This window comes from Trachypithecus francoisi, unplaced genomic scaffold, assembly GCF_009764315.1.
Source record: "Trachypithecus francoisi isolate TF-2019V2 unplaced genomic scaffold, Tfra_2.0 Lachesis_group8, whole genome shotgun sequence".
NCBI lineage: Eukaryota > Metazoa > Chordata > Mammalia > Primates > Cercopithecidae > Trachypithecus > Trachypithecus francoisi.
In genome coordinates, this window is record NW_022681473.1 from 20665493 (window position 1) to 20686579 (window position 21087).

The 21087-nt window shown below is 44.0% G+C and overlaps 1 protein-coding gene and 1 long non-coding RNA gene across 5 annotated transcripts in view; one reads left to right on the forward strand and one right to left on the reverse strand.

The window, feature by feature from the left end:
* The window catches only part of EXT2 (exostosin glycosyltransferase 2), a 200218-nt gene that overhangs the window by 24689 nt on the left and 154442 nt on the right, over positions 1 to 21087 (reverse strand). The window contains exon 15 of one of the 4 annotated variants that reach the window (XM_033207209.1): positions 15021 to 16295. The exons of 1 other annotated variant lie outside the window; for it this stretch is intronic. In XM_033207209.1, the coding sequence (XP_033063100.1) occupies positions 16157 to 16295 (139 nt within the window). In that variant the 3' untranslated portion in view covers positions 15021 to 16156. Of the gene's footprint in view, positions 1 to 15020; positions 16296 to 21087 lie in introns of those variants that run through there. 2 more of the 4 variants (XM_033207211.1, XM_033207212.1) reach the window with 2 other exon arrangements.
* Positions 1374 to 20021, forward strand: LOC117081396. Its single transcript, XR_004436153.1, has 3 exons — positions 1374 to 1465; positions 18706 to 18767; positions 19417 to 20021. It is a non-coding gene; the product is annotated as an uncharacterized LOC117081396 (long non-coding RNA).

Below are 21087 nucleotides of genomic sequence, written 5' to 3' on the forward strand. Positions count from 1 at the left end.
AGGGCCACAGCATGGAGGTCCAGGCTGCTTGGCACCAGGAGCACAGGGCGGGGGACCTCCAGGAGAGGGGGGTCCCAGTTCTGGCTCTGCTACTGAGTGGCCAGGGGAACTGTCCTTCCGGGAGGTATGGCCAGACAACTTTTAAAGCAAATCTCTGAAGACAGACTATGCAGCAGAAGGAACCCAGGTTTACTGTGGAATAGGTGTTTCCTTGCTTTCCAGCATGAAGGTGACTCAGGAAGAGGCAGTCAGCCTCCAGGGGACCACTGTGTGGACAGGGAGTCATTTTTGTTGACCAAACCAGCTGACTCTCAGTTCTCACATCTGAAGGATAGAAATAAGACCTGTCCCTGCTTGGCTTACCAATGTGTGGGGAGGATTAAATGGACAATGTCCATGCATGGGCTTTGTAAGCCGACGTGGCATAGTGACATAAGGGACAATGATTACTCCCAGAGAATGACATCTCCCTCCAGCTCCCAGCGGTGAGTCTGATAAAACAACAACAACAACAAGCTCCTTTTCATCCTCTCTTTCCAACTATTTGAACATTATTCTCTTGGAACCACATCTCAGATTTGATACCTGTGCCAGTGCATTCATATTCAGTATAGACCCAACTGGGTTTTAGGTTGACCTGGACTGGGACCTTGTTTTTTTAAAAAATGACACCTGTCCTATATTAGGGCTCAGGGTCATGGCAGCACTTGGACGCTCCACACCAAATCACTGCCAAGTCACAGGGCAGGAATTGAAGCAGAGAGGGAGAAAAGCCATGTGCGAACCACATGTGAAGCCACGGGGTGCTGTCTCTACCTCACGCCCCTGCTTCTTCCTGTGGGAGCTGAGCACTCCCCAAATCCCGCAGAGTCCAGATGAGTGCCACTGCTGAAGAGGAAGACTGGCCTGATGGGTGACTTAGGCATCACGGGGGACGCAGGTAGCCCACCCCTGGGACCTGTGCCTCAGTGGTCTCTGGGGAGGACAAGGACAAGGTCAGGGCCAGCAGGGCCTCCTCTGGCTGTGGACTATGGCTCAGCCCTTCAACTGTCTGACCACCCAGCACAGCTCATTGTTCCCCAAGCCATCTAGGCCCTTTCACCTGGCCACACCACTGGACTTGCTATCTCTTTGTAGAATGCCTCTATCTGCTCCCTAGATCCCCTCCAACGCACCCAGCCACTCTGCAGTGTATCCTCCAAATGATAGCACCCTCTGTGAAGCTCTTTCCTAAGCCCACGCCCTCACCTCAACTTCCACCCCTAGGTCAACATCTGCCCTTCTGTGCCTCCACAAAACTTTGTGTCATAATACTACGACAGCACATAATACGTATAAGTTATCTATTTATCCACCTGACTTCCTCACATCCCTGAAAGGCTCTTCAAAGAGAAGACAGGCTGTGTTCACATCTGAATGTCTGAGAGAATAAGAACATCAGGTAACTGGGTGAATGAATGGGAAGGTGAGAATAATGAGATGCTCTGTTTTGATTAAGGGTGGGAGGAGGGAGGTCAGAGGACACTCAGGGATTCGTTTTAGAGACAGCTGGAAGCTAACTCAGCCCACTAGAGATCTTCCGGGAGTGTCAGAGCCTCTGCTTGACCATGAACCCCATCCACCCCATTCCTCCAGGGTTCACGTGCATTCACGATGAGCTGTGGCCACGGCAGTAAACCTGACCTCTTTATTTAGTGTTGCCGGGGTTGGGCCAGCACCAGACCAGCTCCCCAAGATGGCGCAAGAGGTCCTGTGTCCAAGAGTGTGCATCTGGAAGCTTCTCCACTTGTCCCTGGGCTCCAGCATCCCTGGATAATCCTCGTGCCCTTAAGCCCTCTACTCTCAACTCCAGCTTCAGCGGCTGGCTGAAGACAGCTCCGTTCCTGCCTTGGTGCCAACCCCAGCAAAAACCACTCTTGCCTTCAGCTCATCACCAATCCCATTGTCCCAAGTCTTGCTACAGGCAACAGAGCCAACCCCAGGGCTCCACAAGCTGGTTGGGGCATGTGACAGCAGAATCCTCAATCTGGCGAGCAGGGTGTGGAGTGGTGGTGGTACCTCTCCTTCCACAGGTCTAGACTTGCATGCTCAGCAGCTAAGGAACAATAGGCTCTCCACAAATAGCCAGTTCCCCAATATAGGGCTGACTGCAAACTGTCTATGTGCACAAGTGAGAAGATGCAAGTTAGTGCCAGAAGACAATGGGGTGTGAGAGTTGAAATTTTCCCAGGAATTCTGTGTGATTCCAAACAGATTTTTTTTTTTTTTAAGCTCAACACAGACCAACAGGCTTGAGGAAGGGCAAACCTCCACAGGGAGCTTCAGTTTATGAGCATGTGTACACCATGTGTTAAGGTGTTGCCTTAACTAGTTGGGAGAAAACCCACTGTAGTGCCTGCATGAGATCTGCCTGGAACCCCAGTCAGGATGTGGTCCTTAGATGTGCAGAGGACACAGTGTTCTTGCCCTGCCTCCTGGGATTTCTCCTTTGGTTGCATCACAAGTCCCCTCTCCATCCCTTCTCTGTCCTCTACCCACAGTGTACCTCTGTAATTTCCAGGCTCTTCGGGAAAGGAAGGGGCTCCCTGTGGCTAGGATAGTAGGGCCAAGCTACATCATGGGAAAGAATGAAAATAAATGAGTGTGCATGTGTGTGTGTGTGTGTTGAGAGGACAGGGGAAGGGGATAAAAGCCTAAGGAAGGATGAAACACAAGGCAAACTATAGCTCTTCTCCAAGATAGGTATAGACAGAAAGTACTGTCCAGACAAAAGCATGGGAGAGCACTGGCCAGGAACCCACGTGGTGAAGCGAGAGACAGGAGACATGAGTTTAAGAACTGACTTTGCAACTTACCTCTGTTACCTTTGGCAAGCCACAAAAATGCTTTCATGTTCAATTTTTTCATCTGTAAAATGGGGATAACCGACTGCTTCCTGCTTATCTCATCAGGTGGTTACAAAGTCCAAAAGTTAAAATATTTGAAAATAGTGGAGAGTTGCACAATGGGGGAATCATGCACACTGGAGGCTGGGAAGGCCAAAGGGGTTGACTTCCATCCAGGTGGCTAAGGGCAGGGCGCCAAACATCAGATAACTGCTTCACAAAAGTGACACCATACTATGGAGCACTGGGAACGTCTGATATTATGTCTATCAGATTGGCGGGGGTGGGGAGGCAGTGAGGGACCTGGGGGATAGTAGTGTATTAATCTGCTTGGGCTGCCATAACAAAATACCACACAGTGGGTGGCTAACAGACATTTATTTTCTCCTAGTTCTGGAGGCCAGAAGTCCGTGATCAAGGTGCTGGCAAATCTGGTTTCTGGCCTCTTTCTGGCTTATGTTAATAGAAGACTGCCTTCTCTCTGTGTCCTCACATAGCCCTTCCTCTGTGCACACATGTAGAGAGGTCTGGTGCCCCTTCCTCTTTTAAGGACACCAGGCTTATTGGAGTAGGGTTCCACACTTATGACCTCACTTAACCTTTATTACCTCTTTAAAAGCACTATCTGCAAATGCAGTTACATTGGGGGTTAGGGCTTCAGTATAAGAAGGGAGGGCACACAACAAGCAGTGTGGCTGGTATGTGTTATCGGGGTGAGGGGAAGGCACAGAAATGGACAGGGGGCTCCTTTTCCCATCCCCATATCCAAAAGGGTCTCAGCATTGCCAGCAGCCATTCTGGTTCAGCTCCCTTTCACTTTCCACCCAGGCTACATCTCATTCCCAGTCTCTCCCTGGTCCACTCCATCAACAATAGGGATGCCAGAACTCAGCTCTGATCCATTCTTTACCAGCACATTAACCTGAAAACCTTCACACAGCCTACAGACTGGAGTTCCAGCTCTTTCATGTAGCCCTCAAATCCTGTTCAATCTTGTTGTTTCTAATTCCCCAGTCTGGGCTCTGTGCTCCTGAAAACTTAGGACATCCTTTATATTTTCCCATCTTGTTTCCTTTCACTTCCCTCAGGTCGAATGCCTGCCCCAGCGTGCATCTTTATTTGTTAAGGATTTTGCAATTATGTTCAGGAGGGTTATTGGTCAACACACCCCTGTCCACCTAATGCCCATCTTCATGCATTAACTCTTCACAGCCCCTTCAAGTGGTACCTCCTTGACCAAGTCAGTAGTAATCCTACTATCCTTCCACAGTGGAGAATGTGTGCAATTTGCCCTTTGTCATGCACTGCCTTATACAGCAGACAGGACTACAACTGATTAATCTCCTGTGTTTATCAATTCAATGAGTTCCTTGAAGGCAGAAATGATGTCTCCTTTGCCTGTTTATCTGAAGAACCTGGCATGGCATCCCTCACATGGCCAGCATTTAATAAATGTCAGCCACCTAGTTGGCAAATCTGCATTCCATACCAAGAACGCACCAGACTGAAGCAATGGGACTGGAGGCATCCTAGATCCGGCGGCCCTAAGCAAATCCCAGGTTAAGGAAAGATATACCAGTCCAGAATAAACCAAGGAACTGAAAAAGATGATACTTTTTAACCATTAGCTTTTTTTTTTTTTTTAATCAACACTTCATACATACAGTATGTACTCTTCTGTGTCTGGCTTTTTTTTTTTTTTGCTCACCTATTTTGGAAACTCATCCATGTTGTGTCACTCAGTAGTTCAGTATTTGTATTGCTGAGTTGTATTTCATTGTATGAATATACCAGAATTTGTCTATCCATTCATCTGCTCTTGAACATTTGACTTATTTCCAGCTTTTGGCTATTCTGAATAAAGTTGGCTATGAACATTTGTGTGCAAGTTTTTGTGTGGATATGTTTTCTATTTTTTTTTTTTTTTTGAGACGGGGTCTCGCTCTGTTGCCCAGGCTGGAGTGCAGTGGCGCAATCTCCACTCACTGCAAGCTCCGCCCCCCAGGTTCATGTCATTCTCCTGCCTCAGCCTCCTGAGTAGCTGGGAGTACAGGTGCCCGCCACCATGCCCGGCTAATTTTTTTGTATTTTTAGTAGAGATGGGGTTTCACCGTGTTTGCCAGGATGGTCTCCATCTCCTGACCTCATGATCCACCCGCCTCAGCCTCCTAAAGTGCTGGGATTACAGGCGTGAGCCATCTGTTTCTTTAAAAACAATTCCGGTACGGAATTTTGTCAAATGCTTTTTCTATATCTAGTGAGACAATCACACAAATATTCTCTTTTACTCTATTGCGAATTACATTGATTTTCCAACATTCGACCAACTTTGTATTCTTTAATCTTGTATCAATCTGCCAACATTTTGTTAAGGATTTTGCATTTATGTTCAGGAAGGCTATTGGTCTGCAGTTTTCTTCTTGTAAGGTTTTTATCTGGCTTTGGTATCAGCGTAGTAATGGCCACTTAAAATTAATTGAAACATACTTCCTCCCTTCTATTTTCTGAAAAGGGTTTGAATAGATTGGTATTATTTCTTCCTTAACTGTTTGATAGAATTAGCCAGTAAAACTATATGGACCTAGGTATTTCTTTGCAAAACATTTTAAATTACAGATTTCTTTAACAGATACAAGGGTATTCAGATTTTCCATTTCTTCTTCAGGCAGTTTTGTCAATTTGTGTCTTTCATGGATTGTGCTCATTTCATGTAAGTTACAGAAATTATTGTTATAAAGTTCATATTTCTTCATCTGTTTGGGCTGCTACAGCTAAATATGTTAGACTGGTAATTTATAAACAATAGAAACTTATTGCTCACAGTTCTGGAGGCTGGAAAATCCAAGATCTAGGTTTTGGCAGATTTGGTGTCTGGGTAAGGCCCATTCCTTATAGATGGCACCTTCTAAGTGTCCTCATGTGGTAGAAGGCACAAACGTGCTCTCTCTCAGGTCTCTTTTATAATGACACTAATCACATTCATGAGAGCTCTGCTCATGAGCTAATTACCTTCTAGATGCCACACCTGCCAACACCAGTGCAACGGGGATTAAGTTTCAACACATACATTTGGAGGGGAGTGGGTGCGGGGAGGCACACAAAAATTCAGATCATAGCAATGTATTATCCTTCTAATATGTTTAGAATCTGTTCCAATGTTCCCCTCTGATTCTTGATACTGTCAATTTGTATCTTAGTTCTTTTTTTTTCCCTTTAGCAGTCTTGAGCAGTTATTAATCTTTTTCAAATAACCAGTTTTTGATTTTTTCCATTATTTTCCATTTTCTACTCCATTGATTTCTGTTCTTATCTTTATTCTTTCTACTTACTTTGAGTTTATTTTGCTATTTTTCCTAGTTTCTTACTGCAGACTTTTCTTTTTTTCTAATTTAAACTCTTCAAGCTATAAATCTCTAAGTACCCTACACATTTTGATACACTGTTTTCATTTTTACTCAAAATATTTTCTAATTTCCTTTGTGTCTTTATTTATCCATGTATTATTTAGAAATGTTATTTAGGCCGGGCGCGGTGGCTCAAGCCTGTAATCCCAGCACTTTGGGAGGCCGAGACGGGCGGATCACGAGGTCAGGAGATCGAGACCATCCTGGCTAATACAGTGAAACCCCGTCTCTACTAAAAAAATACAAAAAACTAGCCGGGCGTCGTGGCGGACGCCTGTAGTCCCAGCTACCCGGGAGGCTGAGGCAGGAGAATGGTGGGAACCCGGGAGGCGGAGCTTGCAGTGAGCTGAGATCCGGCCACTGCACTCCAGCCTCGGCGACAGAGAGAGACTCCGTCTCAAAAAAAAAAAAAAAAAAAAAGAAATGTTATTTAATTCCCAACTACTGGGGATATTCTCAGATATCTGTTATTGATTTCGAATTTAACTTCACTGTGGTCAGATAACTTTTTAATGTTTTCAATTCCTCTAAAATTACTGAGACTTATTTTTGTGTAACGCATTTGAGGTAAATGTTGCATGTGCACTTAAGAAGAATGTGTATTCAGCTACAGCAGATGAAGTGTTCTATAACTGTCAATTAAGCCAAGGTTGTTGACAGTGTTATTCAGGTCATCTACATTTTTCTATCAACTTGTTATATCACTTACTAAGAGAGGAGCGTTGAAACATCTATATATAATTGTGGGTTTTCTATTTCTCTTTCAGTGTTAGTTTTTGCTTTATGTATTTTGAGGCATTGCTATTTAATGCACACACATTTTAGGATTATCTTGTTCTGTCTTCTTGATGACTGGGCCTCTTTATCATTATGAAATGTTCCTCTTGCTCCCTGATGATACAATCACTCTCACTTTCTCATGACTATTATTTGTATAGTATATCTTTTCTACTCTTTTACTTTTTAAACTTAACTTTTATAGGGGTTTTCCTTGTAGACAGCATGTAATTGCACTTGCTGCTTAATTCAGCCTGATAATCTCTGCCCTTTAATTATAGTGTTTAGATCATTTACATTTAATGTAATTGGTGACATGTTTGGGTTTAACCCTATCTTGCTCTTTGTTTCCATTTGTCCCTTTTGTCCTTTGTTTACTTTTCTTTTCCCGCTTTTTGATTGAGTATACTTTTGATATTCCATCTCCAGTATTGCCTTATTAGCCTTGCCTCTTTTAAAAGTGATTTTTAGTGGTTGCCCTAGAGTTTACAGCACGCACTTCTAATTTATCACAGGTATCTTACAGACACCTTCCTGGTTTTCTTCCTAATTCACTGGCAACTACTTCGTCTCCTTTGCTGGTTCTTCCTTTTATTCTCTACCTGTAAATGTTAGAGTGGGCCCCTATCCTTGTCACCTCTCTAGCTACACTAATTCTCTGGGTAATCTTATTGAGTCCTAGGGTTTTAAATCCCATCTTTATTTTCAGTCATAACTTTTCCTCTGAGCTCTAGATAACCAACTGTTTAAATGACACTATACCTTAGATGTCCAATAGACATCTTAAACTTAACATGTTCAAAGTAGAGCTCTTGATTTTTCTCTCTCAACATTTCCTTGCCCTCACCCTGCTCAGTCTGACATATTTCAGCTCACGGTATCATGCAGTTACTCAGTATAAAAACCTTGGAGTTACCTGTAAATCCTCTTTTGTTTTCAGCTCTTACATTCAATTCATCAGTACATCCAATAAACTCTACTTCCAATATAACTTCTCACCACCTCTGCCGCTACCATCCTAGTTTAGGTCACCATTTCTTACTTCGGGTCCCTAAAATAGTGTCCTAGCTGAATTCCTTTCTTCTACTCTTGCTCCTTACAGCCTATTGTCCACTCAGTAGCAGGGATAACCTTTTTAAAAATGCCATTCAGATATGTCACTCTCTTGCTTAAAACTATCCAGTGTCTTCCCATCCTTACTCATAGTAAGACTCTAGAATCCTTTTGGCCCATATGATCCTAACACAATTTGGCACTGGTCTACCTTTCTGGCATCATCATCTATCATGCTCTCCATACTCAATATGCTTCAGATATTATTCTTACTGTTCTTAAAATAAGCTGAGCTTGTTCCTGCCTGAGGGCCTTTATACCAGCTCTTCCCTCTGCCTGGTGTGCTCATGGTTCACTCCTCAACATTTACATTTGTGTTTAAATATCACCTCTGATCAACCTACCTAAAATGTCTCCAAGTCATTAGCCACATGTAATACTCTGCTTTATTTTCTTTACAGCATTTATTGACATTTGAAATTATATTCAGTTACTTGTTTTAGTTATCTTCCTCATTAGAATGTAAGTTTGATGAAAGTAGGTACATTGTTTTGTTCTGTGCCATATCCTCACACCAAAAACAGTATCTGGCACACAATAACTGCTCAATAAGTATTTGTTGACTGAAGGAAACCATCACATTAGGTTTTTTACTTTTTAAGGGAATATAATCTTTTAAAGACAATAGACTTAAAAACATGAGTGAAAATTTACCTTCTCTTGGTTCTTTCTCTCAAAGTAAAGTAAATTTTGGGGTCAGATACAATTCTCTTCAGTAATAGCCTTCAGGTTCAGATTGTGGGCATGAAAAGATTTCTTTACTGAGTGATTTAACCAAAGTAATCTGTACTGAGAAGTAGATAATAGTCACAGCCCAAGGCGAGAAACAATGTTGTGTCCTGCTTATAGTCTCACAGGATACTTTTGGTGTGTTGTTAAGGCCTAAAGGAACCAAAAATCATTCCTTAGGAAGTTCTCCCTCCAAATATTTCCTAAACCCCAGACTTCCACACAGCACTGCAGTGGGCTTCCAAATGTTTCCTTTCTATCCCAACCTCATCCAAAGTCATCCTCTCCATTCAGATGGTACAGATGACATGAAAGTTGAAAGAGCATCAATCTCTTATTAAAGGATATTCATCATTGTGACTTCCAAAGAAGGGCCAGGGTACAACTGGCAACTGAAAGGTGCTATGAGAGAGAGAGAGGAAAAAAAAAAAAAAATCCTTGAATCCTCCATGCTTTGGACAAGATGGAATTAATGGAACCCTCATTTGGCCAAGTTGTAAGTTATCAAACCAACTGGTGACAAAAAGGCTGTTAGGAAAAAAATTATTGAAACTATATCTGGAAAAGAGGACAAGGTATTTTGGTGCAGGGTAGACAGAAGACAGGAGATCAAGGTGAGCCCCCAAGGATCTACTAGAGAAAGACTATTGGAAATCCTATAGGAGCTGCTGCCATCAATGTACAATTTTAGTTAATTACCTCAATTGTGGCTGTTATCCCCTTAATGAGAAACATAACTTTACTTCTAAGCAGGCAGTGATGCTGGCAGAAAGTTGAAACCTGAAAATCAGCAGATACAGGGCTGCATACAGCCCTTTCTATTGAAATTAAGCCACACAGAAAACACAGGGAGAGGACTCCAAATAGCTTCAGACAGCAGCCAGCCAGGCAGGGCCCTCACCAGGCACCGGATGGACGCTCTCCGGACTCCTCAAAAGAGGCCCAAATCACAAGTGCTCATTTCAATAACGTAAGAAAATAAACATGGGGCTTATTTATAGCACAGGAAAGGGGCTGGGGCAAAAGAACTGCTCATTTGGTAATCCACCCTGACGGGGCCAGATAGGATCCAGACCCCCAGGCTCTCTGGTAACAGGGTAAGCAGATATAGGGGCCGGAAGAGGGCTGGCTGGCAGCATCACCAGGTACAATCTGGTAAACGATCCAGTTAATAAAAGGGGAAGAGATCTGATACATCGTTCCATCTCACCACCTCAGGCATAAGTGCTCTTGCTATCTCCAATTTCTGGCTGAGGAAACTAAGGCATGGTCAAGGGAAGACACTGTGAGAAAAGGACATTTTAAAGCTTCTTGCATCCTCCATACATTGGAGAAGATGGGGTTAACGGAATCCTCATTTATAGCTGGGACTAAAACATACATGCTTAGAGTCCTGGGCCACTGATGGACTCATACCATCTTACCAAGCTCAAGAACTCCCACTAGAACTGGAGCTCAAGAACAGGGTAGGGACACTGTCTTAGCTCTAATTCCTGTATCTCCTGGGCGTACCACACTGCCTGGCAAAGACTACATTTTTTTTTTTTGAGATGGATTCTTGCTCTGTTGCCCAGGCTGGAGTGCAGTGGTGCGATCTTGGTTCACTGTAAGCTCTGCCTCCCGGGTTCACGCCATTCTCCTGCCTCAGCCTCCTGAGTAGCTGGGACTACAGGAGCCCGCCACTATGCCCGGCTAATTTTTTGTATTTTTAGTAGAGATGGGGTTTCACTGTGTTAGCCAGGAGGGTCTCAATCTCCTGGCCTCATGATCCGCCCACCTCGGCCTCCCAAAGTGCTGGGATTACAGGTGTGAGTCACCATGCCTGGCCAAAGACTACATTTTCGTGAGAAAATGAATAGCAGGAATAACAGAATGACTGAATAAATGTTCTCTTCCCTCAACTGGATTAGTAACTAGTTGGTTGTTCTTCAGCTGTGCTCACCAGAAAACCAAATGTTCCTTGAGTTGATGCTTGGATATAGTAGCCAATGGTATGTTTGCAGCTATAAGTAAAAGTCCAAATAAATATATTCTAAAGGGAAGGTTCTATATGGTGGCAAGGCCTGACTGGTGGCTTTGGTCTAAGACATATGGATCCCTGCTTTGTCGGCCGCTCCCACCCCGCCTGCAGTTCCTGAGAGGTTGTAGACAAGATGGGGCTTTGCTGAGGAAGCCTCTAGCAGACATAGCTGCCTGGTACCTCTTGAGAACTACCTCGTCTTCTGTCTGATAGTTCTGTGCCTTTCAGGGAGAGTGGGAAGAGACGCAGCCAGTGGTCCAACCAATGGAGAGCGAAGAAAGGAAAAAGCGCTATCCCGGGCCAGGCATGGTGGTTCACACCTGTAATCCCAACACTTTGGGATGCTGAGGCAGGAGGATCACTTGAGCCCAGGAGTTAGACACCAGCCTAAGCAACATAGTGAGGCCCTGTCTCTACAAAAAAAATAAGCTAGGTATGGTGGTGCATGCTTTTAGTTTCAGATACTTGGAAGGCTGAGATGGGAAGATTGCTTGAGCCCAGGAGTTTGAGGCTGCAGCAAGCCATGATCACAGCTCTGCACTCCAGCTGATGGGACAGAGTGAGACTCTGTTTAAAAAAAAAAAAAAGCTCTACCCTAAAATGGTTGCAAATGTGAAGAAACAAAATGCCAGATACAGATGCTGGTGACTCAACTATTTCTTGAAAAGGAAAGAGGCCTGGAAACTTAGGAGAGGGAGCCAAACTTTCTCTGATTATCTTCCCACTGTTGCCAGCAATGGTGAGCCAGAGATTGAAAGAATGACACGAGGTTGCCTGTACAGACCCACACACCCTCCCAGGAAATGTGGGGAAGCTGGGGATCCCTAACAGTCCATTTAATGGAGGTGGAAGAGAGGCTGTGGCTTGAGCTTATAATGCCCTCACCCAGTCTTCAGATGAACTCACAGCTCCTACCCTAAAATGAGGGGGAAACATTAAAATTTAGAGTGGGTCTTGCCTGCCTGACTTTCCTCTGCCAAGATAAGCTCAATAAGGCCTGTTCACAGATGATGCATGGCTGGCATAAAGGGACCAAATGCTGCCCTTGATTCTACTCAGAAGTAGAAAGTGGGTGAGTACCAAACACACGCCGAGGATAGGAGCTCCAGGGCTTGGACAGAGCTCAGGGGTGAAATGAGTAGGGGCAGGCCCCACAGGTTTCATATGCCTCCAGGCCCTGCAGTGGAAAGCTCAAGTTGCTTTCAAAGTCTCTCTGGATGGAAGCTGCTGCCAATATGGTTAACACTCCTGCCAGAACTGCTCCTCAGGAAGTGGCTGGAAGAGGTATGGGGCCAGTTTAGCATTCTCTACTCTGCCTCTCCGTGCCAGGGCTGCTTGGGGAACAGCCCATTGTGGCTTCTCTTGCTGCAGTGGAAGAGTACCTGAGCCAAGAGAAATGGAAAAAGCAGCATACCCCCAAAGGAGCTACAAAGCAAAGGAAACACAGCAGGCTCAGGATGGGTGGCTGATGGGAAGTCTCCAATACCCAAAGCCTTTACCCTATCAGCTGGGTCCTCACAGGCTCTAACTGCAGAGCTACGAAGAGCCTTCCCAGAACCCCACCACTTCCCAAACCCAGTTTCTGCTCCATCTACTTTCTGATTACTATCTTGGCTGAAAACCATCAAAGGTTCTTGGATTTTAACCCCAAATCAACTTCAGAACCTGTGGATAGAAACGTGCTCTCTTTCAGTGATAAAGATGCTCTAGTTTCCTCCTGGCATGGTGCCTGTCAGAGGCTATCATCCGAGAAGGAAGCTGGGATCACAGGGTTCTTAGCTACACCTGCGGCCAATGAGAGCCAAGACCGAGTTTGTCTCTTGCAGCTCCCAGTCTGCGTTAGCACAGACCACCATGATGGTCACCTTTTTCCAAAGGCAGCAGAGAAACCAGCACTTAAAAACCATGAGTTCAAAGCCCAGCTGGAAGTAGATGAGGCTGTGGCACAGAAACCAGGGTGGTTAGAACTTTGAACGCGATGACACTGAGTAAAGAAAGGATACAGCAGCTGAGCGTGGGGGTTCATGCCTGTAATCCCAGCACTTTGGGAGGCCAAGGTATGTGGAGCACCTGAGGTCAGGAGTTTGAGACCAGCCTGGCCAACACGGTGAAACCCTGCCACTACTAAAAACACAAACAAATTAGCCATACGTGGTGGCAGGCGCCTGTAGTCCCAGCTACTTGGGAGGCTGAGGCAGGAGAATCGCTGGAACCTGGGAGGCGGAGGATGCAGTGAGCCGGAATCACGCTATTGCACTCCAGCCTGGGAGACAAGAGCGAGACTCTGTCTCAAAAAAAAAAAAAAAAAAAGAAAAAAGATACAGCAGAGCATCACTGGCAGGAAAGAACACAAGATTCTGACAACTAAAGTTGCTGTTTTCCTCTTTAATTCTTCCAGAAAAAGAGGTTTATACCTAAATGTGTGAGGGTTGGTAAAATACATGAGACAAACATTTTAACAACTATGTAATGTTAATCAGCAAAATAAAAAAGTATTTCCAGCCCTGGCATTCCAAGCAGGCCCAGCCCAGTTAGGTCCCTGGGGGCAAAGCCAGTGGCTTGGTGTGCACTTGGGCCAGGGCCAGTTCAAGTTCGTCTTCTCTATGGGTCAGTAAGATGTGATTTCTTTAAAAAGATTTCTTAATCTAAAACCAGCTGTTGTCTGCTGTAGGCCAGAACATGACATTTTAATTAGCATGATTGTTTCGCTTCTGAAACCAGGCTCTATGGCATCCCAAGGGCAGATGATCCTGACCTAAGCTTATGGGTGAGGTTTGCTGGTTAGCAGCTCAGAAATACGCTAACAAGGAAGTGGAGTCCCTAGCCCACTCTGAATGCATGAATCGCCACCACCTGCTACATCCCTGTGCTGAATTTCTACCGTGACTACACCACCTGTCTGTTCAGAGGGTCTCCTCACCTTTGAGGTTGGTTCAGGTGCCTAGGATAGAATGCTCCGTCTTTAACATAAACTGTTTTATGCTATGTTGCAAGATCTAACACCCAGTATTCCTGGGAGTAATGAGGTACTTTAAATGGAGTTGTAATTCCTTTAAAGTCCAATGACTCCTATGACGATGACAAAGTCACACAGCTCTCTAGGGCTCACAATGAACTCAGGTGAAAGAGTTCCTCTTCCAAAATCAAAGGACTATTAAGGTTTTAAAAAAGAAAAATTTAAAAATGTACCCTTTGGGAGAGAAGCTGCATTAGAAACCAGCCACTAAGGTAGTGCATTCAGTGATGAGCAAAAGGGCGGAAATATCTGAAGAAGCCAGGGCAATATGACACATACACAATGCCAGCAGAGTCCATAGCTTTCAGCAGAGATTTCAATGTAAGGCCCTCCCCTATACCTGCCCCACATCTTGGAAAACTAGAAAATCCCTAGAAAGGTTAGAGGTCCCCACTGTGCTTGTCAGCCTCTGGTACCTGGGTGACAACAGAAATCTTTTCCTTGCTTTCTATCATATCGTCCCCAATATTGTGAATATGAGACCAAAATGCTTTCCTATGTCTCCCACTGACCAGTACATATTACCCAAATCAAAAGTATTTGTTAAGCACCTGTGTTTGCTGTTGTCAGACACTGAAAAAAATCACAGATTCAGTTTCTGCATTTGCAAAATGAACAAACTGGATGAGATGATTGCTTGCCCCCTTTGGCAATAATAGTCCAGGATTCAATCACTCATTCAAATGAAAGAAGACAAAACTCTTATGATTTCCACTTCCAACTTTGCTACTTCTGAAATTTTCTTTGACCTCTCAAAGTCTGGGGAACACATCTGAAGTGACTCTTGATGAAACTACAGCATAATAACTGCCCACCTTCATGTCACTCAACAGAACAATGGATGGTGTATGAGTGATGTCGACTGGCATAACAACTAGGTTTCTGTAATTATATCCATATTCTAAGCACATTGTTATGTATTTTGTGTTTTGGGGACATATGTTATGGCGAAAGACCAAACTGTGGCTAATCTTAATATTAGAGCCAGATAAATCTGTTTCGAATCCATAACATTTAACATTTGCCAGGGTAGATTTGTTCATCAACTGGGCTTAAAGAGGTATAATTCACACATGTGCAGTATTAGTAAATACTGAAATTTAATGATTTAAATATACCAGCAACTGTTGCAAAGCAGTTGTATAGCAGCATTTAACGTTAGCCAGAACCTCCCTGGCTAATATTAAGTTTATTGAGAGAAATTTTGGAATCCCCTTGGGATGGGGGTCACAATTCCCACAACTTTTATAGGTACCAGCTAGAGCCACTCCTTGCATGGCTAGTACAGACCCTCTGGTTTTCTCTGACAATACCTGTAAAACATTGACTGGATCTAATCAGGAAGCAAACAGATTCCTCTGGAGGTTTCTGAGTCATCTGCTCTTAAAATGGTTACCATTTGGGACCTTCTTACGCTGGATGCACAGGGTACCAGACATTCCTCCTGGCGTGTGCTCCCAGACACGGGCAGAAGACTGTTGTCGGGCCAAAGACGGAGTTAAATATACCAAGAGAGAAAGGTGGTTCCTTGGACTATCAGGAATTGGTGTTTAAGACACAGTAGAAAAAGGAATAAAAAATAATTTTAATCATATCAAAAAGCCAAACCAAAGAGGAATAGTTCATGGAACTGACAGGGTCCTGACTCAGCGGCTGGTGCTCTTCCTGTGCACAAGCCCAGCACTCCAGGTCCCAAGGCATTTATCAAATCCCACCAAGATGTTTGGGTTTTGCACCAAATTCTGGGTTTGGCTGTTCCTCGAAAGAACTCACTGATGTAAATGACTAAAAGTGAGGTCTGGGTACCCCTTACATGATTCCCCAGACCTAAAATGGGCTGACAGGCTTCTCTTCTCCAGCAGTCTTACTGTCCGTGATGTTTCCTTCCAGACTGTTACACGGAACTGAAAACAAACGGAGCCTCAGCTGGATTTAACTCTGGAGCATGCCACAAAGGCTTCCACTTGGCATTTTTGAAAAGAACCCATCAGAGATCATAAGAAATACAAGAACAGAGGTTGCATAGCTTGAGGTGCTTGGATATTCATTCTAGGTTCTTGTTCTTGAGAAAGTGGGTTAGGTGGGTACATGCCAAGATCCAAGTAGGTCAACCTTCCACCCTTAACCCACTTCTCTGACATCAGAGTGGTGGGAGGCCTTGTTCTCTCCCTCTGTCCCGGTCTCACATTCAGACCTCCACCAATGGCACGTTTCATAAGCTGCCAATGTTGGGGAAGCTCTTCAGTTTCTCAGGAAAGTCGTCTTTGTACAGGACAGGGTCAGCTCGGTGTTCCACCACCTTGAGAGGCATGGTCCCGAAGACTGAAGCAAATTTGTTGATGCACTCTGACCTGTGGGGTTTGGGAAGGAGGTGGGGAGGAGGGGTTTGAGCAGAATGAGAAGGGTGGGGGCAGGGAGAAAAGATAATATGTTCAAGAGGCTGAGAGATAACAGCAAAATACATAATGTTCAACATCAACACAAAAAGCTCAAGTAGCCACAGTCTGCTCCCAGGTTCTTAAAAAGGTTGACAGGTGTGGAAAAAAGAGGTGAACTGGGGGTACTTGGACTATTAGTTCGGTGGGAGAACGTGAACAGGAGATGGTGCTTGGCGGCCACGGGCCTGCAAAGGTCACAATATCTTTTCCCCTCCCCCTCAAATTCCAGTCATTCCTCCAGCTCAGTGTGAGAGGGCCTCAAACCAAGGTGGATTAGCTGCCAACAATTCTTAACCCCATCTCTGCCAGCTAAGAGAAGGCAAAGGATGGAAAGGAAAAAAAAAACTACTTGGATTTGAGCTTCAGTTTACTGAAGTTTAAAAGGAGAGGAGTGATCTTGCTCACAGTGATGAAAGGCAAAAAAAAAAAAAAAAAAAAAAAGGGACAGGGCCAAATTTCAAACAATAAATACTTCATTCATTCAATCAACATTGACGGAGGGCCTGTAAGTGGCAGTCTCTAGGTATGATGTCAATCTGCACAATCTTCAGTGAAAGCTGGAGTTCACATAGGACAGCCTTCATAATTCTCATCATTTTTGTCACTTCCATGTCAGAACTGTTAGCAACAACTGCTTCGGTGCCAGTGCAGTGCAGCACCACCAGAGGAGGGGAGAGGCCATCTCCCTATCTCCATCTCACTCCCAAAGCCAGTCTTCTCAGAGGTGAGCAGGTCAGGCATGTGTTCGGGAATGGCTCTGGTCAATCAGGCCAACTGAGTGTGACAGCTGGGTAATGAGGATGCTTCAGCACTAGGCCAGGGGGAAAACAAGCCTGGAAAAGCTGCTTTTGAAGTCAAGGGGACCTCAAGGATGGATTTCAGAAAGGTCAACACTCTCGCCTCAGTCGGGCCCAGGATATCTGAGAGCACTACAAAAAGAACAAACTCTAACTGGAGGCAGAACCTTTCACCAAGCAGGAGCTGAATGTCAAGACACAGACCAGAGAGGTCTCTTCTGTCCTCAGAGATACTGCAAGCATTGTTTCAAATTATTTTAACCAACAAGTTTTTGTTCAAGTGCTTTGAGCTTTAGCAAGAAAGCTGTTAATTAAGAAGACTGCTATTATCAATTCTTCTCTCTTGGTCATTATGTTTCTAAAAAAATTTGTTATTATTTCATTTTGAGCCTTTAACTCATAACATTATCATGCCCACCAATACCATAAAGCAACAACTACGATTTACTGTATGTTCCAAGCTGTGTTAAAATTACTTTCTACTCATTAATAATGCACTTAATCCTCATAACAACTCTATGGGGTAGGACTATTATTCCCATTTTATAATGGAAGACTGAGATACAGAGAGGATAAATAACATGTTCAAAGGTCAAATAACTAGAAAAGGCTAGAGCCAAAGCAGGCATTCTGGCTTCTAAGGCTAAAGTCTTAATTAGATGATACAAATGTACTTACTAACACAATTCTAGGGTCCAGTGAGGGGGACTGGAAATTAACAACTGCTGAGCACCTATTATGTGCCAGATAATTTACATACATATCTCATGGATTCCTTAAAGTAATTCTCCCCCATACTCATCACCCGCCTTGCCCAACTATTGGATTTATAGTAGCCTCATGTTATGGGTTAAGAAATTAAGGTTCAGAGAGGTTAAGCAACTTGCCCAAGGACCCAGGGGTAGAACGACCCAGGGGTAGAACGTGGTGGAACTGGGTTTTAAACTCAGGTTTGAGCTGGCAATAGAGCCTGCTCTTTGGATCACACTCTACCATTACACACCAGTGACTGAGTTTCTCTCCTGCTGGAAGTCTTTTGAGACTCAGGAAGTGGTGTTCCTAGTTCCAAATTGAAGGGAGACGGGGAAAAGACAGATGAACTTTAACAAAGTGAGGTGGACCAAGCATGGGACAACAGCTTCCCTCTCTTCAGATTATGGGGTCAAAGCAATGGCAGATAAAATCAAATCTCTCCAAGGTTTTAATTTTGACTGTTATTCTGCCTGTAACATGTCCAGATTCTTCTCATTTCTAGTTATGCATACAGACTCTGGCCAGCAAAGCCCAGCTGTGCCCAGCGTAGGTACCAGCAAGTATGTATTAAAGAAGAATCCTGGTTCTTGGCAGAGGATAGTGGTTCCATGGCCCTGTAGAGAGTATTGAGGACAATGTCTCCTCTGTAACTAGATCTGCCAACAGGAATGGGTCATAGGCAAGAAGCCACTGGGGCTCAGGCCAGCTTGATTTGTTGACAGCTGCCCCTGGCTAACCCAGGTCTAGTGAGTACTTCTTTCTCCTTCACACAGACCCACAATGGAGAAGCGGCAGGCCTCCACTGAACGGTCAAGGTCCTTAACTCTCCTGCCAGGTAATAACAGTGCTTCCTACTTTCTTTTCACATGGGGGGTCTGGGTTGGAGAGCAGGTTAGGGGAGACAGGATTTTGGCTGTTTGCCAGTGGCCCACATGAGCTGTTGTCAGGGGTCCAGCTACCATGTCAGTAACCATTCTCCTGTGTTGATTTTCCAATCAAGTACAAACACACCAAGAACTGCCGCTGACTATCTCTGAAGTGATGAAGGTGTCTGGGGAAGAAAGAACTAATGGTTTTCTATTTTCCTTTCAAACACATACCATTACTTAAAGTAACCAGGAGTCTTTAGGACTAACGCTGGGGAAACTGGGAAGGAAACTAACATTCCTAGGCCCTGTGCTACAGGCTTTCATGTTATCACTGCTTCATTTATCCCCACACATAACAGCTTGGGTACAAAGATGCTCAATAAATATTTGTTGAACCTATAAATGGACATTGTAATTTGACAGATATTAATATCCCTATGTTAGGAGATGAACAGATTGAAGTTCGGATAAGGCAAAGTCAATTTCCTTAGGTCAGACAGCTAATAAGTGTGGCAAACTCATCATTTGAATAAAGATTAGCCTAATTCAAAATACTATGTTCTTTTTCTTAAATCAATACTGTCTGCCTGTCATACTGCCCTAACCTTGGTGAAGACACTTGTCAAAATGAAGAGCGACACATGCTTCTGACTCTTAAAGAACTAACAGCGGATCCTGGCAATGGAAGCTGGGCAGTAATGGAAGCTACTCTCCTACACAACTGAGATTTCTGATCCCAGACCCCCAAATATAGGAATAAATGAGCTACTGAACCACAAAACCCAACACAAGGTCACACACACTTGTACAGTGGCTAACTGCTTTCATTGTTTTGCATAAAATGTGTATTCTGCAAAGATTATTATTAAAAATAAAACAGCTGGGCATGGTGGCTCATACTTATAATCCCAGCTACTCAGGTGGCTGAGGCAGGAGGCCTGTTTGAGGCCAGGAGACCAGCCAAAGATAGGGGGAGGGAAAAGGAAGTAAGGATGGATTCTACAGTTGTAGCACCATCTCTTTATCTACCCAAGATAGCTTAACTCACGTCTCCTTCCCTCCCTATCTAAATGCCTTATTTAATAATTCAGTGACTCAATTTTTAATATAAATAGTTTTGCTCCCAGTTGCTAATTTATTTCCAGATTTGTTTCCTTCTATTCTCTGTTAAATTTCTCAAAAGAGTAGTTTACATTCACTAACTCTACTTCCTCACCATCGACTCATACTCTAAAACCTTTTGGCTTCATACTCTATGACATTATTACTATTTGTTACAGATGGGGATCTTGCTATGTTGCCTAGGCAGGAGTGCAGTGGCTATTCACACAGGTGCAATTGTGGAGTGGTACTGCCTTGAACTCCTAAGCTCAAGTGATCCCCTGTCTCAGCGTCCCGAGTATCTGGGACTACAGGTGCCCACCACCACACCTGGCTATTATTTTTGTAAGGTACCAACAACGATGGAATTCAAAGACCTTCTCCAGCCTGCCTGTTCCTTGCTCCTTCCATGCTTCTGAGCATTGTATGTCCTGGTTCTCTCCTGGCCTTTCCAGTGGTTGCCTCTCTGTTTTCAGTTACTCTTTGTGTCTCCTAAATGTCAGAATTTCCCAAGATTCTGCCTTTGGTTTTCTTTAGTCAACTGCTCTCTCTGGACAGATGACTGCCAAATACAGCTAGCCATCCATATCCAAGGGTTCTGTGTTTGTAGATTCAACCAACCTTGGATCAAAGATATCTGGAAAAAAACTGCATCTATACTAAACATGTACAGACTTTTTTTCATGTCATTTTTCCCTAAACAATGCCATGTAACAACTATTTACATAGCGTTTATGTTGTATTAGGGATTGTAAGTAATCTAGAGATGATTTAAACTATAAAGAAGGATATGCAAAGGTTATATACAAATCCTAGGCCTTTATATAAGGGACTTGCGCATGCATGAAGTTTAGTATCCTCTAGTGGTCCTGGGACAAATCCCCTATAGATACTGAGGTATGACTGGGCTCAACTTTCTTTTTAAACTTCTTTCTGAAATTCTAGTTCCACATATCTATATCTTGATATACATATATAAAAGTATATACAGAGACTGATTTGAGTAATAATAAAACTCCGGTCTTCCAAAAAAAAAAAAAAAAAAAAGCCCAGGCAGGGTGGCTCATGCCTGTAATCCCAGCACTTTGGGAGGCCGAGGTGGGCAGATCACGAGGTCAGGAGATTAAGACCATCCTGGCCAACATGGTGAAACCTGTCTCTACTAAAATACAAAAAATTATTGCC